This window comes from Contarinia nasturtii, unplaced genomic scaffold, assembly GCF_009176525.2.
Source record: "Contarinia nasturtii isolate CC-2019 unplaced genomic scaffold, AAFC_CNas_1.1 Cnas_scaffold_187, whole genome shotgun sequence".
NCBI classification, from domain to species: Eukaryota; Metazoa; Arthropoda; class Insecta; order Diptera; family Cecidomyiidae; genus Contarinia; species Contarinia nasturtii.
The window spans coordinates 5,504,846-5,520,525 of record NW_022197544.1 but is presented as its reverse complement, the minus strand read 5'-3'; the positions used below and the strand labels follow the sequence as shown (position 1 = coordinate 5,520,525).

The following is a 15,680-nucleotide window of genomic DNA, read 5'->3' as shown; positions in this document are numbered from 1 at the left end:
ATTGCTTATCGCTCAATTTCACTAAAGAAATGTTCAAATGTCACGAGAATGTCTATTTGAAAAAAATGTTGTTGGCAAAATTCTTAAAATAATAGAATACATAATACAGAAACCATTTTTGGTTGACTTTTATTCTTTATGCTTATATTAAAAAAGGAAAAACTGATATTAATGCTTACTAAATTATGCAATTAAATAAATCTTTTACTTAAAACAGATCTAAACGAAATCTAATTCATAGTCAAACCTCCGGAGCCGCATTCTGTGTGTATATTCAATGCGTAAAAATGATTTTAGTACAATACTTTATTCAAAAATGCGATAAGATTTTTTTTTTATGTTCTCTGTGTAGATTTTCAGTCAAGATTCTTCGAAAAATATTCTATTTTTATTATTTGTATCCAAATTTCAGTTCAATGAGTTAATTCTAGGAGGGAGACACGAATTTTTTACTATACAAAACCAGAGCATGCCAGAAGCTACTAAAAGAATATTTATGAAAAAATGTTCATGTCGATTCTTCTACCAATCAATACAAAATACATTGCCAATACTTTTCTTATGAATCGCATCATATCGGTACATTTTTGCAAACAAAATATTTGTGTTTATAGAGTATATTAAATGAAAGGTTCTACTAGTTTTATGTCTTTTAAAATAAAAACCATTCAGAAGTTCATTTAATTTATCAAAAAAAAAAAATCATATCACTGAAAATAGTATAAAAAAGACAAAAAAACGTTAATTTATCATCAAATATTTTTATTCAAATTTTAAAAATGTTAACTGGACAATTGAGATTTTCGACCATTTGCCTTTCAAAATTGCAAAAAAAAAATAATCATATTTATCTTCACTGGTGCATCGTCGACTTTACAATACAAAATAAATCTGCTCACCTTGGTATGTTGGTTGAAATCATGTTATCGACAGACGAACAATTGTTTTATTTATTTTCCAACATAAAATCATCAGTATTGTTATTGCTGAATTTTGTTGACTAAATCTTACGTTAAAAATAAAATAAAATCCATATCATTTGTATTTAAGTAAAAAGAAGTCATCAATTTATTTTGTAATAATGTAACAATCAAGCAAAATGAAACAATGATTTGTACAAATCAAAGCAAAATGAAACAATGATTTGTACAAATCAAAGCCAATTTAAACAAAAACCAATAGTTTAGAATGCAAATTAAATGTTTAAATTTGTAGTATGTTCGGCTTCAATAAACAAAGAATATCCATATTTTGTGATGTTTGTAAAATATGCTAGCAAATTTGATGACTAGGTATAAGTACGAATGCGTACGCTTGAGAACATTTTTCATCTAAACTAAAGCAACTTATATCAGTTTATTTTTACACTTTGAAACAAAACATTACAATGGACATAAATCACACAAAACATTCAACAGTATACAACTTTTCCAATGCGAAAAATAAAATAATTGGTAAATTTTGGTGAAGCGCATCAATTTGGAAATCGTTGTAGATATTATGTCCTGTTCATGATTTATGATATTGGAAAGATATTCAATGGTAATCAGGAAATGCTGAATATATTGCAAAACTGCATGGTAATGGAAGACCGAATCGTCTAGTATGAACTAAATTAAAATTATATCAATTGATTTCTGAGACAATCCAAAATGTAATCTAGTAGTTTTTCATTTTCGCTGAATATAAATCGAATCTTCACCATTATGTACAGATGTTATGTCATGCCCTATTTGTCATCCCATCCCAGACTTCCAAAGTCATTGTTTTCATAGCTGCCACTGTCAAGAGCACCATTATAAACACCACCAAAATCACCAATGCTGCCAAAATCTCCTCCTGTCCACCCTCCTAAGATCAATTTGAATGGTACATTCGTACGATTATTTAGTAATTCTATCGAAAATTATCGAAAAAAAGACAAACCAGCCAAATCGAGACCACCAGAGTAACCACCGCTCCATCCGTCATCATGGTCATCGTGATGATGGTGATGGTGATGATCGTGTCCGTGGTCAATGTGTTTGATGTGTTTGTAAATTGTGTGCGTATGATGATGGTGTTTTATGTGATATGGAACGTGAATGATTATATGCTTATGATGCGATCCACCGGCTGCACAAAACGACCCTAAGACCGTGAGAGCCAACAATGTCATTATCTAAATACGAAAGAAGAGGAAAAAAACGAATCAAAGAGAAGCGAAATGTATTACACATTGATGATGTTCTTTGATAACCACAGTAATTAAGTTCAAATCACTTAAATAAAAGAAAGCATTGAGATGATGTACCGATAAAATATTATCTTGACGTGTTTCATCACATTATCTAACAGATTATAATCTAAAAACAATGATTTCAATTTAATCTTCGATGGCCGTCAATCTTTCTTCTTTATATCGCAGCGCCTGCATTCTGTTTATACCATAATCATGTTGAACATGACATGAAATACAAAATGTACAATGAAATTTATTTAATTACTTTGCATAATTATATGTTGCATTTGATATGCAATCAATTATATTCAAATTTACGAAAAAAAAAAAACATTTTTGTGTGTGCCTAAATTATAAAGAGAGTCTGAGAAATGTGACTCGATTCATCTCATGGTAGATATTTTCTTCGCACATTTACAAAATTGTGGCACATCGTTCAGTTATTAAGATGCCAATTTAGTTTGAACCAAATTTTGATTGTTGTGGAATATGGTAAAACACAAAATCTTCCATTTCAATTGAATCCGTTACTTTTACTGACATTTCCATTTCAGTTATATGAATATCGAGGTGAACGAAGAAAAAACAGAACAATACATAACAATATTAATTACGCACTGTCGCATTTTATTTCTTTATCTTCTGTTTCTCAGTGATCCAAATGAGCAACGATTTCGTAACTTTTTTTTGGTGATTATATAATCGAAACCATCAGAAAAGAGAACACTTCGAATTCGAATGGATGCATTTTACGATTAATATACAATAAACTTACGTTATTTGCAATAATAAAAAAATCAAACCGAAACAACAATTACGACCATTATTTGAAAATGATGTAATTGAAAGTAATTCGAGATATAGTGACATTAATTGATATTGGATTCGAGCGGATGACCAAATATGAAAAAAGTGAATCTCACATGTGATCTACTTAAAATTCATTATTTTAACGACAACTATTGTATAACATATATGTTTGAAATGAAAAATCACATGCAAAATATATATCCGTTTTAAACAAATTCCTTGTGCTGCATGAAAAACGTTTTTCTTTTCTTTTGATTAAATATATTATATATATTATTATATATATTACAGGGGGAGGAAAAAATTTTAAGCCTGACATATAGACGGCACTAGATACAAATTGTTCTTGTGCTGTAATTGAAGTACGAACTGTCAATAGTATTGCAGAAAAAAATTGAGTTGATATCTGTCGTCGTTTGTTTTCAACAGCATTGCATACCAAGTAACCTCGATATTTTTGAAAAAATGGATAAAATCGAATATCGTGCGGTGATTAAGTTTCTCACAAAAGAAGGTGTGACACCAAAGGATATCAATGATCGCTTGCGTGCTGTTTATGGGGTCCTTGCCCCATCGTATGCCACAGTAAAACTATGGGCAAAACAATTCATTGGGGTAGAGAATCATTGTAAGATGATCCTCATACAGGTCGACCAATTGAAGCAACAGCTTCAGTTGTAGTGCAAAAATTTGAACATCACGTGCACGAAAATCCTCGAATGAGCAAGAAAGTGTTAGCAGCAATGTTTGACATCTCAGAGAAGAGTATTTACAACATACTTCATGAAAAATTGCACATGAGAAAGGTTTGCTCACGATGGATTCCAAGAACGTTGAACAAATCACAAAAAGAAGAACGAATTGCTGCTGCACACGAGTTTCTCGAGTTGTTGGAATGGAATGAAACGGACACATTTGAGCGAATAGTGCCTGGCGACGATTCCTGGATCCACTACTATGATCCAGAGCTCAAATCACAGACGATGGAATGGCACAAACGTGGTGAACCAGCATCGAAAGTGCCACGCAAACAAATTGCCACAAACACAGTAATGGCCTCTGTATTCTGGGATGCCAAAGGCATATTATTGGTTGAATTCCTTCCAAAGAATACCACAGTCACGGGCTATTATTATGCTCAACAAATGCATAGATTGCGTAAAGCGATCAGAGAAAAGCGTCCTGGTTTGCTCACTCGAAAAGTTCTTCTTTTGCATGACAATGCACCGCCTCACAAATCATTGCTTGCACAAGCTGCCATCAGGGAATGTGGGTTCGAACAACTCCACCATCCACCGTATTCTCCAGATCTGGCACCCAGCGACTATTTCCTGTTCCCAAACACCAAAAGATATCTAAAGGGGAAGCAATATGAGTCCGAAGAAGAGATATCGAACGATATTTTCAACGTATGGGAGGACAAAGATGCCGAGTGGTTTGAAGGAGGAATTGAAGCATTGAAGCATCGATATGAAAGTGTCATTCGTGTTCATGGAGACTACTTTGAATAATAAATATAGTCATTTAAAAATACAATGTGTGTTTCTATATCAGGCTTAAAATTTTTTCCTCCCCCTGTAGATATGTCTAAGTAATTCTATTATTTGCACGTTCAAGAATCTTTTCATTGAGGACAATTGTTATTTTTCCGATATTTGGACATGAAAAGACTATATATACTCATTTCTAATAAGAATATGAGTAGATCGATCAAAATTCTATCGAAAAAAATGTATAGAATTTTTCTACATATATTTGCTTGGGAATTGAAGATAAATGTCGAAAAAATCTACATTTTTTAAAAATTCCCATGGAAAAAGGTGGCAATTTCCAATAAAGTTAAAGCAAAAAAGTTCATTCGCATAGCTGTGTGATTCTGTTTTAATATCTGTTTTCATTTTAATTACTTCATATTGTTGATTTTTTTATTATGTATTATATTCATAATGCGAACTCCTTCGATATTAAGTATTTCTCATGCATTTCTCGTCTCTTTATCTCAAATGATGTGTGTATAATTTTGCAGTGTATCGATAATTTTGTTTTGGTACGTCTATTGTTATTTAGTTTCAATTCATTTAAAACAAATTATATTGAACGAAACGATGTTCAATACTACTTCATTCAATATTCTCATTCGCACATTACTATTGTAATTACTGATGCCGGTAGGAAAAACTGCCGATTGTTATTTCATTTAAATGTTAGCATATCAAACAAACGTCTTCATTTGTCGGTTAATGCATTTTCATACAGTAATTCAGTTGAAGTCTAATGAATGAATCTTAGTGCTTTAGATTATGATGTGAAATAGATAATAAACATCACATATGATTGAGAAAATCACAAGTACAATCACATGTACAATCACACACACGCACTGATGAACAGATAAATCAACTGCGCTCGAGATAATTAAAGGTGAAAGGAAGCTTTTAATATCGAATATAATTAATTTTTTTGAATTATCAAAGTTATTTTGGCCGACATTTTTTTTGGACAAACAATATCACAGCGACAAAAAAACGTGTGTACAAAATGGATTTATTCACTTAATTCACTATAACACGAAAAACCGTCCACAATGTTGAAAAATCAAATCCCATTGATTCAGTAGCTTGTTTAACGATCGAACACACTTACCACAAACTGTTGAGCCATTGTAATGTATTGAATTTATTTTTTATGACACGTTTTAGAAGACAACTGCGTTAAATATGCGTAAGATAAGATTGTTTTTTCTTTACACTGTTTTGTTTTGTTTTTCTCTGCAGCAAATAGGCCGATGTTAACCATCCAAACACTACTTCATTTATGATGACCGGGTTTATTTTACATCTTCTTTTATACCATTGCATGCAGCGGTGGCGGCGGTATCGGCCCTACAAATCAATTGGTATTAAATAACTCTTGTGTGCGCGTACTTCTTCAAAAACAGTGCAACGGATGAGAGAAAAACGAAGGAAAGAAAAATTGAGAGCGTTTTTTTTATTATTTTGAGTGAGACTATTACTTTTTTCTTCGTGTGCTTTTTTTTTAAATGTATTAACATGAGAATTATCATTTAAACATTACGTTTATTCACTTATTACAGTTATATTGTGCATATGGATTATGTTTCTTTGTCGCAGTTTGGTTTGATATGAAGAAACCAATCACCGAAAAAAGAAAAAATAATGAAAATATCACGAAGATGTGAATGGGACACGCTTTATTTTCGTTAAATGTTTTTGTTGTTCTTTTATTGCGAATCAATATGAAAAAGCATTCTCCCAGCGATTATTGGGAATGAAAATGCACGGGGAAGTTCAAGCTGTACCAATTTCATTATCGCTTTGCGGTTTTACATCTAAATAGTGTGGTTGTGTTTTTTTTTTGGTTAATCTTTTGATTACAAAACGTTTCAAGTGCAATTTGCCCAAAACGTAATTTTAATTCCGTGACATTTCACGTTTGTCCAATTTAATCGATTTGAATCGTGTAAGTTCTTCGCCCTCATCAAGTCATTTGGCGATAGTGTCTGGCAACATGAATGCATGCACAAATTCATTGCACTATTGATTAGAAACAACAACAACAAAAAACAAAACGATTTGTTTTTGTCTTCATTTTCTTTCCAATTACTGATTTGATCAGGTCACTGCAGATATTAATCCCGTATATTGTGTTTGATGTGAAGTTCCTTTCCATTTTCGTTTTCTCATTTCCAAACGAAAATTAGTCAAAAAAAATGTTCAATCCGTACAAGTGAGTTGACTCCAATTACGAATGTTTTGTCTTCCGCATTTAGCTTCCCATTTTTGTTGACGATAGATTTGTTGAGTCGCAATGTTGCCGGTACAAAATTGTCAAAACAAAGATCACAATTCATTATTCAACAATTCGTTCGTCTCGTTTCTTTCATTGCATTCTTTAATTTGATGTGCCAAAGCCAATTTTTGGTGTTTTTCTTTCTTCATTTGTCAATTCTGCGAACATTTGTCAGATGCCAACTTTTCGCTTCGGTGAATTTGAACTCTTTTTGCTTGACTAATTTATATGTAGATGTGTGTATGGTATCAATTTCATCAGTTCGTCTTGATGTTAATGTTATAGTGCGGGAGAGCGCCATGATATAATTACAATAGACAGCTTTTTTTGAACTCGAAACACCGTCGCTTATGTTACGTTGCATGTCGTTTTTATTCGCGAAGTAAATTCGTGCAGATAGAGATGTAATCGATCTTTCAGCGTAAAAAAGATTTATTGCACACACCATTAATGATGCTCACACTTCAATATAAATGATCGCATAAAGTGGAATATTTATGTGCAAATATATTCGACTGATGTGAATTTCGAATAATTTGATAGAATAATGCCGACAACATAAATAGCATGACGTCATTCATTATCATGATTTGCAGTAAGACGAAGTGGAAAAATATGCTAATTAAAAGACATTGTGATTGATCAATATGTCGATCGGACAAATGTGAACTATGAAGAACACTGTTGATTATGAGTGTTTTTTTTTTAAGATTCCTCCCATTCAATTTCGTGCGTTAAGGAGGAACAAACAAAAGAAAAAACAAATCAAGACGAACACCACATAGGAAATTATGCTTGTGTACTCGGTTTTTATTCGAAGTGTTTTAATACTAAAAATCGGAAACGATACGGCGAAAGTGTGGTGTTCATTGTTGTTGTTGTTTTTTTCTCCAGCATCACTACTCTTGAAGTGCAACGCACATTTTACGATAACTTATTTCATCGAAATAAAAACGAACACAACAAATAATAACATTCAAAACAATAGCTGTAGATTGCTCTAAAAATCGAACAAATATGTAATAAATGCATGTAATGATAATTTGAATAAATTAAGCTTCTGTTTCAATTTCATCGGCAAATATACTAAAATATATTACATATGGAATACGAAAGTGAATCTTTGTTTCGGTTTGTGTGCTTAAATTTTTGCTTTATCTGGAGCATGCATTATCCAGCAGTGCGTGCGTAGCATTTCAATCATAAAAAAATGTGCCAACAAAAACAGTACCATCAATAATGAAATTGTTTTGATTTTTTTTTGTTTCTTATTTTTCTTCTTCTTTGGCACAAAATGTGGTGCAAACATTACATGATAACTATATTGTAAGAGAGTGAATTGAAGAGAATTGAAAGAGTACAAGAGTGATGTACGGAACTAAATCAATTAATATAAACACACTCCCAAATGAATAATAAAGTAATTATGTCAATAAGTGACTTGTCGAATATCGGAAGTATTTGCTTGAACGATCCCACATCGTTGTCGCTTTGATGGGCTGCTACCAGGGAAATGAACATTTTACTTGAATCGTTTTCATTTCTTCATTATTCAGTTTTATTTTCTTCTCTTGGTTATGGTTTTTTGTCAATTCACCTAATTGTATTGAAGTATTTCACGACAATGGAATCATTATCAAAACAAACCGATTTCGTATTAAAAGACCATAACAACTGAACCGATAAATGTAAAAAAAATCGTTATACAATATACATGCTGTAGTTCAAATTTAGTTGGACATTTTTTTTTATTTTCGTTTTCTTCGGAAGTCACATACAATAGCAAAAACATTCGATTTCACTGTGGACAATAATTAGAATGTGCGTTGATAGGAAAGCACATTGATATGTATTGAAGAACATACACATTTTTCCGCGTCATTCAGCACTGAGAGAATACTACCGAATCGAATGAGTGTCATGGACTCTTTTTTGCAAGTTCAATGAAGAGACCGTTTTGTATGGATTTTGTAACAAAAATACTCTCTGCTTTTAATGCTTTAATACTTTTGTTTCTTGTTCTAAAAACAACGGATATCGTGACACTACGTTTACTGGTAATTTCTTAAGGGCAACCATTTTGATTTTTTCTTTGTTGGATTTCACTTCCAAAGTAAATACGAGAACATATTCGACATAACAATTTTTTTCTGATTTTGCTTCTCTTTAAAAACAAGGACATTTACAAGACTGCACCTTTTATAGACAAATTATAAAAATATTCAATTCACTTCGCTCGCTAACTTATTTCAGCATCTTTTCTCAATAAAGAAATTCTATTCTTATTTAAATGGTTGTAAAAATCACGAAAGTGGTTGTTTTTATAGACGGCGGCTCTTTTTTAACCGAATTCGACGTTTGGTGCTGGTTGTCTCATAAAACTACCCCGAATATTTTTGATTTTCGATCCTAAGCTTTCCGAGAAATTTCAAATTTTACACAAACTTCAACGGTTTCAAAAACCACTTCTGATTGATATATAATTTATACCCTCTGATCAAAAAGTTCTCGGAAATCGCGAATTAAATCGAGCGCGGTTCGCGTATGATCAAATTTATTTTTTTGTTAGGTTGGCAGTATCGACCTCGATATATGTGCAAAAATTGTAATTGTGCGCAATATGTTAGCTAGTATGTGTTTGACAGCGGTTTGTTTTGATCAATCCAAGTGCGTTTTTCGATTTTTTACAATGGATAAATTAACTGAACAAAGAGTGTGTTTGAAATTTTGTGTTTTGAATGAAATTTCTTGTGCGGATACATTAAAAATGATAAAAAAAGCCTTTGGGGATATTTCCATCAAGAAAACAACAGCATACGATTGGTACAAAGCATTCAAGGAGGGGCGAGAGACCTTTGAAGACAAGCCTCGTTCTGGTCGACCATCAACTTCTGTAACCGAGAAAAAAGTCGAAAAAGTGAAGAAAATCGTGCTATCAAACCGTCGTGTTGGCATTAGAGATATAGCTGAGGAGTTAAACATCTCCTATGGATCGGTTCAACACATTTTGGTTGATTTACTGAACATGACACGTGTGGCCGCACGGCTTGTTCCAAAAGAGCTGACTTTTCAAAAAAAAGACCGTCGAGTGGCAGTGGCAAAAGAGATGCTTGGCAACGTGTCTGAAGACCCAAACTTCAAAAAACGGATCATAACTGGTGACGAGACATGGATTTACGAGTATGACGTCGAAACCAGCCAAAAATTATCCGAATGGCGCGAAAAAAACGAGCCGAAACCCAAAAAACCACGTCAAAGTCGGTCCTGTTTGTGTGATAAGAAATGGGAATGTAAAGAACACATTTGAAAAAATGGTTGAAATATCTTAAACGCTGTACAATTCTTGCTCAAAATTCAAATTTAATAGCAGTCCTAATGAATGTCAGTGTGTTTATCGAAACTCAATATTTCCATGCTTTATTTCTTTTCTCTTTATTTAAATCATTCTCGAGAAATTGGAAAAAATTACAAAATTCTGATTGGGTAAGAACGGATACGTATATATCATCAATAACAAACATATAATAAACGAAAATTACTTGCAAAAAAAATGTAACGAATCTTATTCATATAAAATGACTATTTAAATATTTAGTGATAATAATTCCTGAGTGTTTTTCTTGTGTTATTTTTTGATCTGATGCATGCGATAATAAATGGATTTATGCCTTCTTTCGTTTTGTGGCAGTGTTTTTATCGGTTTTTTCTTCGGCGCCAAAGTTAAATTTGCGCTTCAATCGTTCTCGGATCAGCAGACCTTTGATCAATTTCTTCCAATTACCATATACACGAGCCTCAAATTTCTCGGTTTCCTTACGAATTTGCTCCTCTCGATCGATTTTCCATTGCATGATAACATCTTCAGCAAATTCTTCGCACACCACAAAACCATCGAATGTTGGATGTGAGCTGCCGCTATGAAAATCAAAACCAATAACGGCTTGAGCACAATCAATGCCCATTTTCTTGCAAATTCGATTCAAATTTGGCAATTGAATGTGACGCGTACCAATCGGCAACATTTCTGGTTTGAATAATTCCACATTTCCGTATGGATTTCGTGGTACAATGCCATTTTCGGCAACTGGTGGTTTGTATTTTTCAGTTTGCCAAAATCCAAAGATTTCCAACGGCTTTGCTTCTTCCATTTGATTCAAGACACGATTCCATTTTGGTCGTGCTTTTACAATTTTATATGGTTTCTCGCCAATTTTCACCGTCCGCGCTTGTTTCACCCAAATTTCACGGGAATGCAACGTATGAACACATTCCCGTGCATAAATTGGCTCTTTTCGTATGTAGCCCAATGTGAGCGCATTCCGTGGATAGATCGCTTCGAATTTCAATAAATGACGTTCTAACGCATACAATGGATGATTTTTAAATCTGAAAAAAAAAAAAAATGAATTGCAAATTAGACAACATTCAACGTAAATATAATCATCATCTTACTCATTGATTGATGTTGGCATTGGTGTGTCCATGTGTAATTTACTGAATTCCACATCTTCAATGATTGTGCGAGCATTTCGCTGCTCTAGCATCATTTCAAGTGCTTCATCAATCCATAATTGTTCGGCACGCTGTTTTCTTGTCGTTGTATGAAATTGTGAACAATAACGTGGCGTCACATCTCTGATTGTATTGTCGTTGTTCCAACCGAAAACATAGATTATTGGCTTCGACGCATGTTTCTGCAACAAATGCAATAAAACGAATTGAATTAATGAGGCTAAATGTTATGAAATCTTACACTTACTCGAGCGATATCAACACAATCGACTTTCTTTTTGATGGGATCAATAACAATCCATTTTTTCTCTTTTTCGGCATATGCTTCGACCCAAAAGTTCATACAATTTGTATTTACTTCAATTTCTTCGTCGGTTGAAAAAACACGTCGATCGATTTTCTTTGCATTGGTCAACAGTTTGTTTGCAGGTTTCACAGCTGCTTTCACAGCGGCTCGAACACGTTTTGGTGGCGAAGGTTCAAAATCACTGTCGCTGCATGATACATCCTCAGACTGTGACTTCTTGGCGTTGTTCTTCTTCTTTTCCTTGTCTTTTTGTTTAATATCATGTGCACCATCCAACTGTGGCAATTTAAGCTTTGATTTTATTTTTGCCGTGTCTACAGGCATAGCCTTTGCTGCAGCTTGTGCCCGAGTTTTTCGTGGTGAAAACGTGCTGGCAAGCATTTCTTTCGGTTTATTTTTCAATTTTGATAAATCAACGCTATTTTTTCGTTCGAATAATTTGGTTTTCGTTGGTGTTCCAATCAAATTTGATTTTGCTAATAAAGTTGAATTGCTTTTCGTATTGTTATCAGCTGAATATTGTTCGTCATCCAGCGACTTTTGATAGTGAAGTTTTCGGCCGACACGTGTCGATGGACGCCCCGTGAGATTCTTTGGCCGATCACGATTCAAATTGACCAATCGCTCAGAACCATCAACTTCGGATGCCTCCGGGTTCACTTCATCCAAACTGTCTTTATCACTTTTCTTGGAAGGTTGGGTGCGCTTAGCGCCAGGTAATAGAGCATTTACATTTATATCTAGGCGTGCGAGGTTTAGTTTTTTTGGTTGACGTGCAACATCTTTTTTAACATTCGAAACCGGATTGGAAAATGCATCGATTTTTTTCAAAAATTCAGACGATACCTTTTCATTTGTTTTTTCAGATGCGTTTGAAGTAGTTTTCTTTGAATTTTGTGATACTGCATTACCATCATCTTTTGATGTTTTCTTACCATTCACAGCTAAATTAACATTCGTACTATGTTGCATTTCTTGTTTTCGAGTATTTGTTTTATTGCTTCGATTATCACTTTCTGGTTTCTTTGATTTGCTTGTCGATGATTGCTTTTGAGAAGTTGATGAAATGCTTGATGATGCGGTCGGTTGTGCAGTATCTGAATCCAAGCGAGGCATTCGAGACAATTTCACCTAATGAAAATCAAATTTATTTCTTTTCTATCAAATGGATTCACTAATTTCGATTCCACTTACTTTTGCATCTTTAATTCGAGGAATTTCAGCGTTCGAATGTTCCAATTCGTTGTTAGAAATATTATGCTTTTTCGGTGATTTGTTTGATTTTGATTCAGATGATTTGTCATGATGTTTGCTACTACAACTACTGCTGCTTTTGGTTGACTTTTCCTTTGTCGATGCTTTCATCTTTTCGGCTGAACTCTAAATAAAAACAAAAACCAATGATTTGGAATAGAAAATAATGTCGTCATTGAACGAACCTTGATCTTTTTGGCCAATGTTTGTTTTGGCTCATCCTTGGTCGTCTTATTTGGATCTACATCTGTGGCATCTTTCACCTTAGATGAAACAACGAACAGATCCTTTTGCGGTGGTCGCAATGGCGGCACATTCAAGTTTATGACCAAACGACACTGGAGACCAAGTGAACGTAGCATGATTACAAAAAGCAACACAAAGTCACATTTGCTTATAACTTTTTTCGATTGAATTTGCAGGGCCAACGATAGTACTTTCGGCGGCAGTTTCTTTAGGTCACAATAAAGTTTCGTTGACTTCAAATCGAAGACACTGTTGAACCATTCAGTTAACATATGAAAATACTTGATGTCTGTGTCACCTTTTGGATATGCATTTTTCGATGGCAATAGCTTCAGGCACATTTCCATCAATTTCATATTGTTTAAACTTCGATTGATATAATTTCCATGTGCAATCCAACATAAAACGCTGGTCTTATGCAAATACACTTGTTTCTCTTTGATATCACGGTTTAGACGTCGCTTAAGACATGCCTCTAAATCAATGGCTTTCTTTTGTGCACGTGAAATGCCAGCCTTGGATTCATTTACCGTAATTTCAATATCTTTTATTTCAATCTGCCTGTCATCATCTACATACATTTGTAAATTGAAAACAAATGAACATGTTTAGTTTATTTTTTTAAATAAATTATTAGTATTATCGATTTAATGATTTATTTTTACAATTTTCATGGAATGTATGACATTAATTATTTATATTTGACACTTTTTCTTTACCTGAAACATTTTCCCATTCCGAGTCATCTGAATGTTGGCCGCTTTTGTGTTTTCGCTTTCGACTGGACGTAGATGGTCCTTCGCCCAACGACAACAACTTCGTAACATCAGATTCCTGCGTATTGGTTTTCTTTGTGTTCAATTCTTTATCTTTCAATTTGGCCAATTGTGCTTTTGCCGATTCGAGATTGTTGGCAAACGTTTGTAAATTGCTGAAATCATGCATTTGACTTGATGATTTTTTATTAATTTTCTCAACAATTGATTGCTTTTGTTCATCATCATTATTCGTTTCAGGTGGTACTTCGGCGAATTCCTCATTATCGGATGAATCGGACAATTTCATGCCAGCATTACAATCAAAAACGGGCTCATTGTTTTGTGATTGTTCATTTGCTTTGACATTGAAGAAGTCCGAATTAAAATCAATTTCATTTGGATTAACTAGACCGTCGTCTTCACTGCTTTCCGAATCACTTAAAACCGCTGTTGCTTTTGACATTTGTTTGCGTTGCTTATACTGTGAATTTGATAATATTTCAGCCACTGATGCTGGAATGGTGGTGCTGGGTGATCTTGATACAGTCTTCGGTAGTGGATTATATTTTCGAAATAACTTCGATCGAAGTGATGAAGACGATGATGATGTCGATCGTCGACTTGACGTCAATTTCGGTACTCTTTTAATGCTTTTCTTTGTTTTCTTTAGTTTTCTGCAATAGACCGAAAATTCACCGTTATTCATGCGAAACGAAACTACATTATTTCTGTACTTACTGTTGTTTACTTCTTTTTTTCTTGGGTTCGTCATCGTCGTCATCGTCGTCGTTGCTTGTATTATCAACATCGTCCTCTTCATCGGTAACACTATCATCTTTTCCTGGTTTCCATTCATCTTCACTCGCTGAAAAATCTTCTCCCGATTCACTTTCATCTTCAAAATCATCCGATTCTTCAAAAATTCCTTTGTGTGACATGACTGCCGTTGTAAATCTAAATGAATTCCGTTAGACAATATTTGCAATTAAATTGCCATAAAAATATAAAATGAAATCTATGATGATGAGATCATTTGATGAGCAGGTAAAAAACGACCCTTTTTTCGCATTTGCATAATATCATCATTCGTTTAACTGTCTCACTTTTTGGATCTCGGTTGTGTTACGGTAATTCACAATGTTGCGAAATATGGAGAATTTAGCGGGACCATATTAGCTTCTTTCGTTAGTCATGTTATTCTTTTTTTGCATGCGAATAATTCAAATAATTCTTCCAAAAATTTCATTTAAAAATTCTATGATAATTTTGAGCTTTACTCACCAGAATATATCAGAAGATTAAGTTCCGTAGTATGAAATGAAATTAATTTATGAACGACATTAAAACTTCATTTCGGTGTTCTCTGTTTGTTAAATCAAACAAATATCACATTATATATGTTTGCATGCAATGCACCGCACCGTTTTGATGTGAAGTTAGTTAAAGGTCATTCATTCAATCATTTATTTGACACATATTCGAAATTCGAAATTTTTTATGTTTGAAAAATTACGCGCCACAGACGTGTTTGAAAAACAATGTCGATTATCATATTTATTTCCAAAAACTGCATACATGTTTAATCACAAAATGAAACTTTTTCTTCAATTTTTTTTGGCATAGAAAATTGGATGAAAGAAAAGAACCGTATTTTTTCATGTTTACATTTTTTCACCTAATTCGAATTTGATATCAAGTATAGTAATGACATTTTGGTTGATGATTTCACAAATTTGTGGCAGAGAGCGCCACCTATTTTGCA

General features: G+C 33.5%; 2 protein-coding genes across 3 annotated transcripts; both read right to left on the bottom strand.

Annotated features, from left to right (window-relative positions):
* Positions 1-1,224: 1,224 nt before the first annotated feature.
* Positions 1,225-5,833, bottom strand: LOC116352379 (protein catecholamines up-like). 2 transcript variants are annotated; one of them, XM_031784924.1, is made up of 4 exons: positions 5,675-5,833; positions 1,927-2,161; positions 1,703-1,851; positions 1,225-1,610 (listed from the first exon to the last, which is right to left on the bottom strand). In XM_031784924.1, exons 1-3 carry the CDS (start codon positions 5,690-5,692, stop codon positions 1,730-1,732), a joined length of 375 nt encoding a protein of 124 aa, XP_031640784.1. In that variant the 5' UTR covers positions 5,693-5,833; the 3' UTR covers positions 1,225-1,610; positions 1,703-1,729. The 2 variants fall into 2 exon arrangements, with proteins under 2 accessions (XP_031640784.1, XP_031640783.1); XM_031784923.1 differs by having other exon boundaries at positions 1,225-1,851.
* A 4,468-nt stretch (positions 5,834-10,301) lies between these two features.
* Positions 10,302-15,328, bottom strand: LOC116352445 (DNA repair protein complementing XP-C cells homolog). The gene is made up of 8 exons (XM_031785044.1): positions 15,200-15,328; positions 14,657-14,872; positions 13,880-14,592; positions 13,100-13,731; positions 12,855-13,040; positions 11,601-12,791; positions 11,294-11,535; positions 10,302-11,227 (listed from the first exon to the last, which is right to left on the bottom strand). Exons 2-8 carry the CDS (start codon positions 14,854-14,856, stop codon positions 10,504-10,506), a joined length of 3,888 nt encoding a protein of 1,295 aa, XP_031640904.1. The 5' UTR covers positions 14,857-14,872; positions 15,200-15,328; the 3' UTR covers positions 10,302-10,503.
* Between the last annotated feature and the right edge of the window lie 352 nt (positions 15,329-15,680).

Excerpts from the sequence above, each read along its gene's own strand:
- LOC116352379 (XM_031784923.1), bottom strand. Across the intron at positions 1,852-1,926 it reads TGGTGGTCTCGATTTGGCTG|GAGGGTGGACAGGAGGAGAT; the intron begins GTTTGTCTTTTT and ends AATTGATCTTAG.
- LOC116352445 (XM_031785044.1), bottom strand. The coding sequence starts at position 14,856 with ATGTCACACAAAGGAATTTTTGAAGAATCGGATGATTTTGAAGATGAA. Across the intron at positions 13,041-13,099 it reads CATTGGCCAAAAAGATCAAG|AGTTCAGCCGAAAAGATGAA; the intron begins GTTCGTTCAATG and ends GTTTTTATTTAG. Across the intron at positions 11,228-11,293 it reads ATGCCAACATCAATCAATGA|ATTTAAAAATCATCCATTGT; the intron begins GTAAGATGATGA and ends TTTTTTTTTCAG.